General features: G+C 57.9%; 1 protein-coding gene across 7 annotated transcripts in view; it reads left to right on the top strand.

Moving 5' to 3' along the window:
* RPH3A (rabphilin 3A) overlaps positions 1-13,801 on the top strand; it is a 165,301-nt gene that overhangs the window by 148,893 nt on the left and 2,607 nt on the right. For all 7 annotated transcript variants that reach the window (XM_045845877.1, XM_045845844.1, XM_045845852.1 and 4 more), the window contains 8 exons: positions 581-643; positions 1,263-1,484; positions 3,661-3,740; positions 6,495-6,569; positions 8,004-8,113; positions 9,959-10,085; positions 12,178-12,234; positions 12,982-13,136. In XM_045845877.1, coding sequence (XP_045701833.1) covers positions 581-643; positions 1,263-1,484; positions 3,661-3,740; positions 6,495-6,569; positions 8,004-8,113; positions 9,959-10,085; positions 12,178-12,234; positions 12,982-13,136 — 889 coding nt within the window. The remainder of the gene's footprint in view (positions 1-580; positions 644-1,262; positions 1,485-3,660; positions 3,741-6,494; positions 6,570-8,003; positions 8,114-9,958; positions 10,086-12,177; positions 12,235-12,981; positions 13,137-13,801) is intronic.

Genomic DNA, 13,801 nt, shown 5'->3' with positions numbered 1-13,801 from the left:
GATGAAAATTAAACACTGCAGTGAAATTCTCCGTCCTCTGGCCTAAGACGGTTCCGAGCCTGAGGCCTGTGCACTTGTGTTCAAAAGGGAAATTGTCCAAGTGTGGAGAGGGGTGAGGGACCAAGGCGCACGCAAGTGAGACTTTCTGGGGTCGGCATTGAAGGGCAATGGTGACTTTCTCGCGTGCTGTGGAATGCAGTTTCATGCCCTGTCCCTGTGGGTCCTCCTCCAGCCCCCGCACCCCCCTCTGTGGGGAATGAAGTTGTAGAGACTCCACAGACCAGGACCAACCCTGCAGCATGGATGGATTCGGAGCGTAAACTTGCACAGCCCCTCGCAAACAGAGCCCACCCCATTCCCTCATCAGCTTCGTGGTGGCCGGGAGGGGCGTCTCACGGAGCAGGAAGCTGAGGCCCAGGAGGGGAGCACTGGGGCTTGAACCCAGGCCTTCCTGGCCCCAGAGTCCCCCACGGGACCTCTGCACATCGCCTGCTACCCCTGGGCCTGTGTCCATGCCCAGGGAACGTGGGTGGGCACCCAAATGATACCAGCTTCTCCGCTCTCTCTTTCCCCCACGCAGGGCCCCCAGGAGGCAGCAGGCCCGGCCCTGGGCCAGCCGGACGCTTTCCTGACCAGAGACCAGGCAAGTGCCCGCTTCCTCCCTGGCCCGCCCAAGCCACCGCCTCTCCCCCATCCAGTCTGCACCCTGAGCCCCACCTGACGAGCTCTAAGCTGCCCCATTCCCGGGTCCCCGAACTCTAGACGGATGGACAACGGCAGCATGTGGAGTGGCTGAGAGCACACCCCGCCTGGGTTCAAATCCCTGCTCCACCCCTCCCGGCTCTGTGACCCTGGGCAGGCCCCTTACCCCCCCTGAGCCTGCTTCCTCACCTCTAAAACGGGAGTGACAGCAGGGCCTGCCCTTCAGAGTTGTCACGAGGATTAAACAGACGAACACGCATAAAACCCTAGCACTCGGCCCGGAATGCATTAAGACCACGCTAGGTGACAGTGACTATTGTGTAGGCTACACAGGCCTCATCATCATCACATGTCACCGCGGCTACAGCGAGGTCATGGTTTTCTAATGCACCAGGGACAATTTTAGGTGCCGTGTTAGATAATTTCTTAAATAATAGCTGCTACTCCTTGAGTGCCTTCAGGGACTGTAGTCCCCACTTTACAGATGGGGCCGCTGGGGCTCGGAGACACTGAGTGACTCGCCCTCTGTCACTCTCCTGCCCTCTCCCCGTCCCCTGCAGAGGTGGCTCCCGGCGACCCCGGCTACACAGGGGCCACTGCCCCAGCCCGGGAGGAGAGACCTGCAGGGGTCGGAGCCAGGGAGGACAGAGCGGGCCACCCACCGGGCCCCTATTCCCAAGTGTCTGCCGCTGCCCCCCAGCCCGCCGCCGCCCCTGCCCGGCAGCCCCCACCCGCGGAGGACGACGAGGAAGAAGCCAACAGCTACGATTCGGATGAAGCAAGTAGGTGGCACTTAAGGGGGCGGGGGGGAGTGTCTGGGAAAAACTCCGCAGGGTCCCCCCCGGGGGTATAGGAGGGCTCCAGGGGCAGCCCCATGCACCCCTCCCGGCCCCCCAACATGCTAGATGTGACGCATGCAGTGACCACGCTGCAGAAATACAAATTCGTGTCACTGGATTCACCAGAGGACGTCAGCTTTTCACACAGTAGGTGCCACATCCACACGTTTTATTGTCGTGAAAGACATCCCAGCCGCCAATCACGTTATTGTAAAGGGTGCAGTTCCGCCGCATCCAGCTGGTCGCTCCTCAGCACGTCACACGTCGCACATGGGATGTGGTCCCCAGGCCCAGCACTCCACTCCTGGGTGTGGTGTGTCTGTGTCTTAGCCCTTTCCAGCACCCCGTAATGCCCGTCTTCTAAAACTCATTCTAACCCGTTTAAAAATCCCTGGATGTTTCCTCTTACACCCATCCACTCAGTGATGCATAAAGTGCCTGTTTTTACACTCCGCCACTCAGACCCCGAGTCCCAGGGACACACACACACACACACACACACACGCCCAGTGTCACTTCTCCCGAGTGTGGCCAGAGCAGCAGAGGAGAGAGGGGCTGGGGGGGGAGGGGCACAGACGGGCAGTGGCTGCACCTGGTGCGTGTCGCGGGGCTGGGCCCGCTCCAAGAGCTCCAGGTCAGATGGAGAGACTGCACCTGCATCGAGGGCTGTCATCGGAGGCGTGGTTTTGGCCCATCGTGTCCCCTCGTCTCGTTGTAAAATGAGAAGCAGAATACTGCCTCTTATACGGGACTGACGGGGCAGGAAACTGAGGCACCCCCTGGGAAAGTGCGTGGTGAAGTGGGAATCTCCATTATGTAGTGCCAAACACACCTGAGGAATTAGCATCATGTGCGTGCACGCACGCCGGGGGGGACCGTGGTCCACGCTTGCTGAGCACTCGTTCCGTGCGGGCACTTTTCTCAGTGCGCCCCTGGCACGTGCTCACGTCACTTCCCGCGGAGCCCGGGGATGGTTGCTTCTCCTGCTCCCATTTCACAGGGAGGGAGACCGAGGATCCGAGAGGTTCCAACTCACGCGGCTGGTGAGCGGAGGGGCTGCCAGTCCATCTCACTGCTGTGGCGGATCAGAGGCCAGAGCTGGGTGACCTGTCAGCTGTCCCCTCCGTCCCCATGTTCTCCCGTGGGTCATGGGTCTGCGGTCTGAGGGGAAAGGAGTCAGGGAATCCACGTCGCCTTGTCAACCAGAGGCCGTTTCCACTCTGGAAGCGTTTCCTGTCTATCCCACCTGTCTGCCATTCCGCATCCTTGCCCCCTGGCCCTTCTGCCTGGGACAGCGGCCACCGCTTTTTCCATGTGCCTGACGTGTCCCTTCACTGGCCCGTCATACATGGTCCCTCCCAGCCTGCATCCATCCTGTTATGGGCTGTCCACAGTGGTCCCTAACAAGCCCACCTCCAGGTTCCTCACTCACTCCTCTCTTGTTTATGTGTATTTATTGCACACCTACTAAGCGCCCCAAACTGTTCTAGGCACTAGGAATACCATGACAAAAAAAATGGCAGACAAGACAGCTAATCTGAGGAACTAACGTTCTCGTGGAGAGAAATAGCTGACGTGCCAGTGAGTTCACTGCCAACAGACACAGAGCACCTGAAGGAAGTAGAGCAGGGCAGATGACTGTGAGGGCGGCTGCTTTGGGTGGAGTGATCGGGGGGGCTTGTCCGAGGAGGTGATATCCAAGCTGAGGCATGGATCATGAGAAGGCGCCAGCCATGTGAGGATCTAGAGGGGGAGCATTCCAGGCAGCGGCAACAGCACGTGCTAAGACTCCGCCAGCAAGTAAGTGAGCAGGGACTGCATCCCCTGCACTGCGCCCCGCTCAGACACAGCCGTGAGCAGGACAAGCACAGCCCTTGCCCTCCGGATCTTTCCGTCCGGCAGGACAGGGAGTCATTAACTAGGCGAAGTCATTGACGAATCGTTCACGGACCACAGCTGGGCCGAGGGTCTACCAGTGTGGGGTGTCCAGAGCAGGGACCGAGTCTCCTTCTCTTCTGTAGGTTCAATGCCTAGCCCATCCAGGGCATGTTCTTAGTGCTCCCTGTTTGTTGAATGACTGAATGAATGTTCTCTTGGTTCCTGCCTCTGCCCCCTCCAGCCACCCTGGGTGCCCTGGAGTTCAGCCTTCTCTATGACCAGGATAACAGCTCCCTGCACTGCACCATCATAAAGGCCAAGGTGGGTGAGGGACCCCTCAGGCTGCTCTGGCACCTCTAGGGGGCGTGGGGTGGACATGGGTTACCAGGCTCCGGTCTGTTGCCTTGCCTACCTGTGGCAATGGCAGTGAAGAGAAAGAGGCAGAAGTTCACCACAGCCAGGATCCTGGGGGCCTGCGTCCTCTGGGGATGGCCCCGGTGCGGGGGGTAATTTAACGGACAGCTGCCTCCCCGGGGCAGAGGCCGCTGAGAGCTCTGGAGGGGACGCGGAGGTGCTGCCTGCCCGGGGGGCAACAGCAGCCTGATTTCACAGCTGACACAGCCACAGAAGGCTCCTTCGGCAGGTGTGGCCCTGAAGCTGGAGCGGCAGCCCGAGTCAGCCCATTGGTGCAGACACAGGCACACTAACGCAGGCTTCCGAGGGGGCAGGAAAGGCAGGCCCAGGTGGCAGAGCCTCCCCACCCTGCCAGCTCTGGGGGAGTGCCCCGACCAAATCCCAGACCCTGAGGAAAGCCGGTGCTGTCCGTGCAAATACCAGCAAGTACCTGACTAGGATTCCTGCCCCACCCCAACACACACACCACCCCAAATCTGATCCAGGTAGAACAAGCAAAGCCCAGGAACCAGACTGCCTGGGTTCAAATACAGCTTGGCTGCTTCCTAGCTGTGTGATTTGGGGGAAGTTACTTAACCTCTCTGTGCCTCAGTGTGTCCATTTGCAACTGGGGGGTGACAAAGCATCTCTCCCTTAGAGATGACTAATTATTAAATGGAAGGTGGCCACGGGCTCCGGTTTTCTCAGGACAGTCCCCATCTGTGCCTGTTGCTTCGCTGTAATAATGACGGACTCCCCCTCACTCACAACATGCCCGGGTTTGGATGACAGATGAGGCGTGAAATGCGTAACACCACTGCTAGGTCAACACGCCCAGGTCACTGCTTCAGCAAGCATGTCCTGGGCGCCTCTTATGTGTCGGTCACTGTGGCGGCACTTAGGTGCGTCTAGCCCCCTCCCCCAGATAACACAGTGAGGTGAGTACCTACAAGGTCTCGTTTCACCTTTACGGGAACCTCGGAGGTGGGGAGCATCTTTAGCCCCAATGCACAGATGGGAAAACTGAGGCTCAGAGCGTCAAAGCCCAAGGTCACATGGCTGGTGAAGGGCAGAGCCAGACTGGAGTCCAGATGCAACAGTCTCTGGCTCCAGGTCCTTAACCCTTCTTTCACGCAGCCTCCTTCTCCGACTCCAGAGATGGGGACGGGGGTACAGGGACCCCCAAGCCTCAGGGGCTGGCCTGGCAAGGGAGAGCAGAGAGCTTTCTGAGATGCTGGGGGATGGTGGTGACTTTGGTGAACGAGTGAGCGGGCCCCACTCAAAGACATTCAAATTTTAAAGGCAGAGTACGTGTCCATTTGTAACCTCGCAATCCGAACGGTCATCCCAGAAACACTCCTTAAACACCTACTGTCTGGCGGGCACCGCCCCAGATACTGGGGCTGCCACAGTAAGCAAGAGTAGGCCCCGCCCTCCGGGACGGCCCCTGAGAAACTGGCAAAAACCCATCACTGTAGCATCTCCTGAGTATTGTAAACCCCCTGGGGCTTTTTACAGGTTACTTTGCCTCGTTTAATCTTCGCAGCAGCCTATGAGGAAGGGTCTATCATCGTTCCCATGTTACAGATGGGGAAGCTGAGGCACGGGGAGATTCAATGGCTTGCCCAGATCACACCGCCAGGAAGGGGTGGCGCTGGGATTTGAACCAGTGCGGTCCAGCTCTAAAGCCTGTGTTCTCACCCACTAGGTGGCCCTGCCACTCTCCCCACTTTGCGGCCTCCTCTCCCAGCTAGGAGTAGCCAGCGCTGTCCGCACGTCCTAGGGCCAGGCCCAGAGCTCTGACTTCACAGGCGAGACCTCCTTTAATCCCTCCAAGAACCCCACGAAGCACAGGGGCTGTGATGGGCCCCATTGAACAGAGGAGGAAGCCGAGGTCTAAGGAAATCACAGGACATGATACCTGGGATTCGAGATTAGTGCTGGGCGAGGGGACAGTGGGTGCCTAGAGCTGGGACACCTGTCCTGGCCTGGGCGTGGGGAGAGGGCTAGCGTGTGACTGAACCCCAGGAACTTTGGAGTCGCTTGTGTTAACAAACCCCACTTAACTCCCACCCCCAACAAACTCCCTGCCTCCCATCCCGGGGTCTCATTTGACCCTCATCCCAGCCCTGGGAAGGAGGCCAGACAGAGACTGTGGTCCCCAGCATCTGGATGGGGAAACTGAGGTCTCAGGAGGGAGGGCAGGGGCCGGGACCAGAACCCAGGCCTCCTTCCCCCACCTCTCCTGCTCTCCTGCCCTTCCTGTTCTGGGACGCCTCCTCCCGTCCTACGGGTAGCCATCCAGCCTCAATGGGGCCGTTACTGTGTGCCGGGCACTGTGCCGGGCACTCTCCAGGTGAAGTCGTGTGCAAGTCTCACCCGTGCGTGGAGCAGGTACTGTTCTCGTCCCGTTTGACCTGTGAGGAACACGAGGCTCAGGCAGGCTCAGCAACGTGCCAGAGGCCACACAGCCAGGAAGTGACGTGACCAGGTTTTAAGCGCTGTCTGCCCAATCCCAGAGCTCTTTCCACGACCTACCGCGCCTCTCTTCTCTCTCTCCAGGAGAGGAAGCACCTGGGGTAGGCCGATGGGCAGGCAGATGCCATGGGCTGCACCCAGCGCCCGTGACAGCTGAGTGGCCAGGCCTCCAAGGCCCTCACACGGCCACCTTTTCTCTTGCAGGGACTGAAGCCCATGGACTCCAACGGCTTGGCCGATCCCTACGTTAAGCTGCACCTCCTGCCGGGAGCCAGCAAGGTACCATATGGCCTGGGCCTCTTGGCAGGCCGGGCACACGGGCCCTGGCAGCCACCCAGGGTTCCCAGCTCTGAGCCTAAAATAACCCTTTCTGCCCCCAAACCCCTCCCTCCCTGAGTGGCGGAGTCCTTGCAAGGGCTGGGGGTGGGCCAGGGGTCCCACCCACTTCTCCAGCCCAGATGCCTGGCATCCAGGAGCTTCCGAAGGCCAGGAGAGAAGCAGACGCCCCGATGGTGCTCTTCGCCTGCTCCAGTACCTTCTGTGGCTCCCCAGTGCTGAGCATGGCCCCTCTCCCCTCCCACTTGATGCCCAACCAAGCACTCCTTCCCTCTCGATAGGAATGAAGAACACTCTCCAGGCTTCAGGGCTCAGCACTTGAGATCATTAATGTTCTGTCACTGAGAGAAAGGGTCCACCCCCCCAACCTGCTTTCTCTCCCCGGGCAGCTCACCTGACATTGGCTTTGCCCTGGGGAGGAAAGGTGGGGTTAGACCTCCTCTCCTTGGGTGGGCCCACTCAGAGCACGTGGCTGCAGAGTGCCTCCTGGGGTTTGACTTTGGGCTTTGTCCTGTGAATTAGATGAGGATGTTCTCAATGCAAGGGGGACCTGCCCTTGGTTGCGTGGCCTTAGGAAAGTGTGTGTTAAAAATCTCTGCAAGTGTCAAATGCCCATAAGACACAAGAGGCGTGCACACAGACACTCGTACACACATGCACTGTATCTTCTCTGTGTTTGGATCAAGAAATAACGGTCCCTCACCTGGCCGTGGCCAAACTGTGAAGTATTTGGCCCCTACTACTTCTAACTCCCCAGTGACATTTGCTTCTCTCTAAGCACTCTCCTTTGCTTACTCCTAAATCCAAACTTGCTTTGCCAAGGAATCCAGTGAGTCATTTACATGTTAGTATGAATTAGATTTGTCACCAGACCACTCTTCTGGGTATAGTATATTTCTAGCCTTCTCTCTTAGAGTGAAATGAAAACTTTTGCCCCCCCCCAATGAATTTCAGCATGAAGGATGCTAGCTGGGGGAACGTGGAACCTTCCCAGTATCCCCAGAAATTGTTCCTTTACTGCCTAGGAGTGGGTGACACCTACTTCTGCCTCCCTGACCTATGTAGGAGTTTTCTCCCCAAAGGGAAATGCCTCTGCTTTCTCATCTTAATGGAGAGTCAAAGAGAGAGCCCAGTGCGTGGGTGGAGGGGTGGCTCAGCGCCCAGCCCTGTTGACAGCTGTAGTCCTCACCGCAGGGCATGCCCCACACTCCCTGAGACACGCATTCAGGAGCAGCTGAGCCCCTGGACACCCCTAAAGGGAGAGTCTCCTCAGTCACTCCCCAACCCCGACCCCAAGTCAGCCCAAAGGCCTGGCTGCAGGGCTGGCCCCCCACCAAGGCACGCGTCTGTCTGTCTGTCTGTCTCTCTGGGCTCCAGTCCAACAAGCTTCGGACAAAAACCCTGCGGAACACCCGGAACCCCATCTGGAACGAGACCCTCGTCTATCACGGCATCACGGACGAGGACATGCAGAGGAAGACCCTCAGGTACCTGCCCGGCAGGCGGGCAGAGACACACGGGTGGTCCCCGGCGGTCACTTTTGAAAACCTCTTCGCATACTTTTTTTTCTTTCCTTTTTTTACTTCTACAAGACAGTATGTATTCCAGTAGATACTTCTAAGAATACAGATAAGTGAAACTCTTAACATCTCGGTGTCTGGGTGTCCGGGTTGTGTGTGTGCATAGCACACACGCACATGTGCAAAAGGTTCTTACAAAATTGAGTGTTTTGAAAGATGGACCATCATAGTAACTAATAAGCCTGTCTTTTTTTTTTTAATTTTTTTTAAAGATTTTATTTATTTTTTAGAGAGGGAAGGGAGAGGGAGAGAGAGAGAGAAACATCAATGTGCGGTTGCTGGGGGTCATGGCCTGCAACCCAGGCATGTACCCTGACTGGGAATTGAACCTGCGACACTTTGGTTCACAGCCCGAGCTCAATCCACTGAGCTACGCCAGCCAGGGCCTAATCAGCCTGTCTTACTTAACAAGACACTGATGCAGCTCATCTGCTTCCGCAGTGCTGTCTTATGCTGCATTTTAATGATACTGGTAATACCCAGGTACACTCTTCTGTAAACACTAACAGAGGAGGCAAAGCCCCTCTTAAAGGTTAGTTCCCTTCCGTGGCCTGGGTCTGCCTCCTCTTCCTCCTGTGAGCCTCTTGTTAGCCTCATGGAAAGTGTCGTGCTGTTTATATCTGGAACCTTCCTTTTCCCCTGACAGTATGTCCTGGAGTTACAGCCGTGAGAGACATTTGGATGTACCTAATTTCAGCTGCTCCACAGGATGAAATGATTACAGATTTGTTTAAAAGTTCATTATTAAATATTACAAATATGCAGAAAACTGTAGATTACAGTACAGCAAACACCCACGAACCCGGCACTCAGGTTTTTATAGTTGACCTTGAACAACCCGGGCTTGGACTCCAGGGTCCACTTCCATGTACGTCGTTTTCAGTAAACACTGCACGTGTATTTTCTCTCTTACCATCTTCTTAATAACATTTTCTTTTCTCTAGCTTATTTCATTGCTAGAATATAGTACACAATACATATAATAAACAGACTCTGTGTTAACTCTTTATATTATTGGTAAGGCTTCTGGCCAGCAGTAGGCCGCTAGCAGTTAAGTTTTGAGGGAGTCCAAAGTTATACGTGGATTTCCGACGGCACGGTGGGTCAGCACCTCTAAGCCCCGCGTTGTTCAAGGGTCAGCATATACGCAAGTGTGTACAAAAAGACAGGGAGGGGGATGCCCCATTGCTACTTTATTCCTAATAGCTCAAAACTAGAAACAGCCCAAAGCCAAATGCCCATCAGTAGCAGAGTTAGGATCATATATTTACCCGATGGAATACTATACAGCAATGAAAAGGACAAGTCACTACAGGCATGGATGAATCTCATGTACGTGTTGAGCAAAAGAAGCCATTCGCTTCCATTTATGTAAAGGTCAAACCCAGGACCGTGAACCCACGGGGCCAGAGGTCAAAGAGAGTGGTTATCTTTGACGGAGGTGGCAACAAGGGATCATGAAGGTCTTCTGAGAGCTGGAATGTTCTGTATCTTGATCCGGGCAGCAGTTACGTGGGTGTGTGCATGTGAACGATTCGGCAAGCTGTTCGTTTAAGGTGTGTGCCCATTACTGCTTGCAAGTTACACTGCGGTGAAGACGACAGGCTAACCACCTGGCTGAGGGCTCGGGACACAGACACTGAAATGTCCTCATGCACGCGACACACGCCTTGCCAGCATCCATCACGGTTCCTGGTACACAGTGAGAACATCTGCTGTTCCTTCTCTCCCCACCCTTTCCGCGGCTCGCAGGATCTCCGTCTGCGATGAGGACAAGTTTGGCCACAACGAGTTTATCGGCGAGACCAGGTTCTCCCTCAAGAAGCTGAAGCCCAACCAAAGGAAGAACTTCAATATCTGTCTGGAGCGGGTCATCCCCGTGAGTGCCTGCCTCTTCCTGGGGGCTCGAGGCTGGGGCAGGGGGGCAGCATTTGGGGGTGCAGCCTTCCCCTGGGCCTGCAGGGGGTGCAGCCTTCCCCTGGGCCTGCAGGCTGCCAGGCAGCAGAGATGTGGTGGCCTTTGAGAGGAGCGTGAGGATTTCCGCTCAGAGCATCGTGGCTGTGCCCTGACTCTGCCTTTTACTGGCCCCATGCGAGCCTCACTGCTCTGGATGGCAGGGTCCTCTGTGGTAAAACTGGGGAGGGCGGAGCACTGTGGCAGTGTGGCCAGCCTGGGTTCAAAGCCCAGCTCTGCGACGTGCCTGCTCCCCGGCCCCGGCCAAGCGTCTGAGCTATTCCAAGCCTCGGTTTTTCTTACCTGCCAACGGGCTTTCAGCACCCGCCTCATGGGAGCGCTGTGCGAAAGACATGATCAGAACAGAGCCTCGTGCGCAGTGAGCGCCACAGCTTGTTAACTGTTGTTATTAAAGGAATAATACTGCCCTACCCACCTGTCACTCATGAAGCCATAAAGCACCGCGCACCTAAGCAGGGGGCAGGATAGCACAGCGCTAGAGCAAGGACTCCGGAGCCAGAGTCTCTGGGTTTGAACCCTGGCTCTGCCATTCGTTCTAAACCTGGGCCAAGTTATTTAACCTCTCTGGGCCTTAACCTCTCACCCATAAAATGGGATAGTAGAGTGCCAGTTATTGTTGTTGGGTGCGATACTCGCCCTTTGAGAAAGAACAAGAACCAAGTTGAGAGCCTCCAACTGGGCTGCTCCTTGGAACCAACTGGAGATTTTAAAATCAGAGCTTCTGAAACGAAGATCCTGACCTCCTGAGGGAGGGTGGGTCTGCAGCCTGTATTTTTAGAGACAATCCGACCCCCCCTTTTGGATGCACAGGGGCCACCTGGGGCCCAGAGGGGCAGCGAGTCGCCCAGGTCACGCTGCACGCCAACGGCTGTGCCCAGCGCCAGCCAGGGCCAGGCCCCCTGCACGTGCCAGCCTGCCAGCTCCCCCGGGCAGAGGGCCAGCTCCCCACGGGGAAGCTGTGTCAGGTGGGAAGGGGAAGCTTGTAGCAACCTCCCACCAGGTGGCTGGCCCACAGACGGAATGTCTGCGTGCTGCGCGCGGGTTCGTGCCGCGCAGGCGAAGGAACAAGCCACGGCGGTGACGGTCGCAAGGAAGAACTGACACCGGGTGCCAGGTTCCAGATGAATCGCTGAGGGCAGCCCTGGGAGTGTCGCGTTTCCGCTCGGTCTTTGCCTGGTGACGGCAGGTCCCTCGGGCTTCCTCCTCCTTCCTCTTCCTTCCCTCACTCCGTGAGTCCCTTTGGTCCAGACAGCAGCCAGGCCCCCGCCCCCCGCCCCCCGCCCCCCCACCAGCCTGAGTCAGCAGCTCCTGGGCCCGCCCACCTCGCTCTGCTGGACCCTCCAGCCCCCGAGGCAGGGAGGGGGCGGGACCGCACGGGCCTCCGCTCACCGTCGCCTTTTGCTCTTTGTCCTTGGTCCTCCCACCACCAACTGCCCCCATACTCCCCACCAAGGACAGGGGCTGCGTAGGTGCTGCCCCTCCTCCCCTCTGGGCCTCAGTTTCCCTCGTCTCTAAAGTGGGGAGGCTGTCTTTAACCAGCGGCTGTCACACTCTGTTCCCCAGAGCCTTAGAGTCCCCCCAAAAGAACCTTGGGAGCCGTGGAGGAAGAAGCACCTGGTGGCCAGACCCCAAGACCCCCGTGCCACTCAGCCAGCGCAGATCGAATCCTATGTGTTTTGTGAATGGGGCGCTCTGCCACTCATTGGCTGTGTGACCTCGGGCAAGTGGCTTGACCACTCTGATCCTCAGTGTTCTCATCTGTAAAATGGGGCTATTAATACAACCCACAGCATAGGTTACGGTGCACTCCCATGGTGTCAAGTGGTTAATGTTGTAAATTTCAGCTTTAGTGGGGAGAGCTGGGGGGCCACAGAAGCTTGGAAAGCCTGTCCTTGTGGCTTGGGGTGCTGCTGGAGGGCTGAGGGTGCCTGGCCCTCCTCGCCCGGGGGGGTGAGCCCCATAGACAACGTGCTCTTTCCTTTCTGCTTCCTCCTAAGATGAAGCGCGCCGGGACCACCGGGTCCGCCCGAGGCATGGCCCTCTACGAGGAGGAGGTGAGCGCAGAGCACATGCCGAAGCCACAGCCGGGGCCTGGCGTCTCCCTTTCTCCCCTCCCGGGCCCCATCCCGACCCTTCCTCCCCAACCCCCTGCCCCTTGGGTCACGTGAGAGCTGCCCTTGCCCGAGGCGCTGGGGCGAGAGGCCAGGTGGATGCTCCACCCACCTGGAGCCCAGGTGGGGGGAGCCCCGTCCTCTCATGCCAGGGACACCCTTGAACTCCTTGGCCTTGTTGGCCAGGCCAAGATCCTGCAGGACTAGAGCAAGGCCACCGTCCCTCCGTGGGGGCGTCCCCTGGGCTGTGTGTGTGGCCAAGGCTGGGGTTGGGCGGCATGTCCGGGCCATCAGCCTAGGCCTCTGTGCGACCCCGGGGGCTGCATTTGTGAGAAGACCGGTTGTATCAGGGGAGTCTGAACTCAGGGTCAAGGCTCAGTCCTGGGGCAGAGTCGGGTCGTCGCTGGCCAGGATCAAACTCAGCCTGTCGCCAGAGTCAGGGCTTAGCCTGTGTCTGGGTCCAAGTAAAACCATTGGTCTCCTGTGCTTCAGACTGGCTCCCCAAGGCTTTCACCAGTCCCTCTCCCTGGAGCAGGGGGAGGGGGCAGGGATGGTCTGCTGTCCATGGTGCTGAATGCACCAGCGCTGGCCCAGCTCCTGCGCCTTCCCACGAGTGCTTCCCCGATGCTCCCCTCCAGTTGCCTGGCCTGCTCCCCGCCCAGGCTCACACGCCCTCTTCCCCTACTGCAGCAGGTGGAGCGCATCGGCGACATAGAGGAACGCGGCAAGATCCTGGTGTCCCTCATGTACAGCACACAGCAGGGAGGCCTCATCGTGGGCATCATACGTTGCGTGCACCTGGCTGCCATGGACGCCAACGGCTACTCAGATCCATTCGTCAAGCTGTGAGTCGGTGCCTTGGGACCGTGATCCGGCCCCAGAGGGGGCCCTGGGTCCTTCGAAAAGGGGGACCAGAGGGCTTCCCCAGCACCACTGTACACTGAGGCCCAGAGAGGGACACGGACCCGCCCAAGGGCACACAGTGAGACAGATGCTGGCTAAGGGTGAGGCTGGAGCCTCAGCAGTCAGACTGCTGTGTCGCTCACCTGTAGGAGAGGTTTGTGGCTCAGTCCCCTCCTGTGGGAGAGGGACAGCCAGCAAGGTCACAGCAGCCCCATTTGTAGCCCCCCAGGATCAGCACCCCACCCCCCAGGCGGCCGGAGCCCCACCACCAGAGCGGCAGTGTGGCCTTTTCCAGGTTCCGTCTGGGAACGCTCAGAAAGAAGACCTCAGCCTTTGGGGGTCATCCCAGCGACCTCACCCAGGGGGACTAGGAGAGACTTTGTCACCCATGTCAGGCAGGGTCCTCTGAGAAGATGCCATGATGGGACTAAAGTGACAAGGGTTTCCTTAAGGGACCTGCCTGTGTGGGGGGCGGGAGGGAGAGCTGGGGCAAGAGGAGGGCAGTCACGTGGCCTGAGAGAGGGCAGGGTAGACACTGCTGCACATGGCCGTCATCAGTGTCGATTCGAGATCCGATTTGCTCGTCCGCCACTCTCCTGACACTGGA

This window comes from Phyllostomus hastatus, unplaced genomic scaffold (genome assembly GCF_019186645.2).
Source record: "Phyllostomus hastatus isolate PE091 unplaced genomic scaffold, TTU_PhHast_1.1 phas_contig_1162, whole genome shotgun sequence".
Lineage (NCBI taxonomy): Eukaryota > Metazoa > Chordata > Mammalia > Chiroptera > Phyllostomidae > Phyllostomus > Phyllostomus hastatus.
This window is presented reverse-complemented; position numbering and strand designations above follow the sequence as displayed.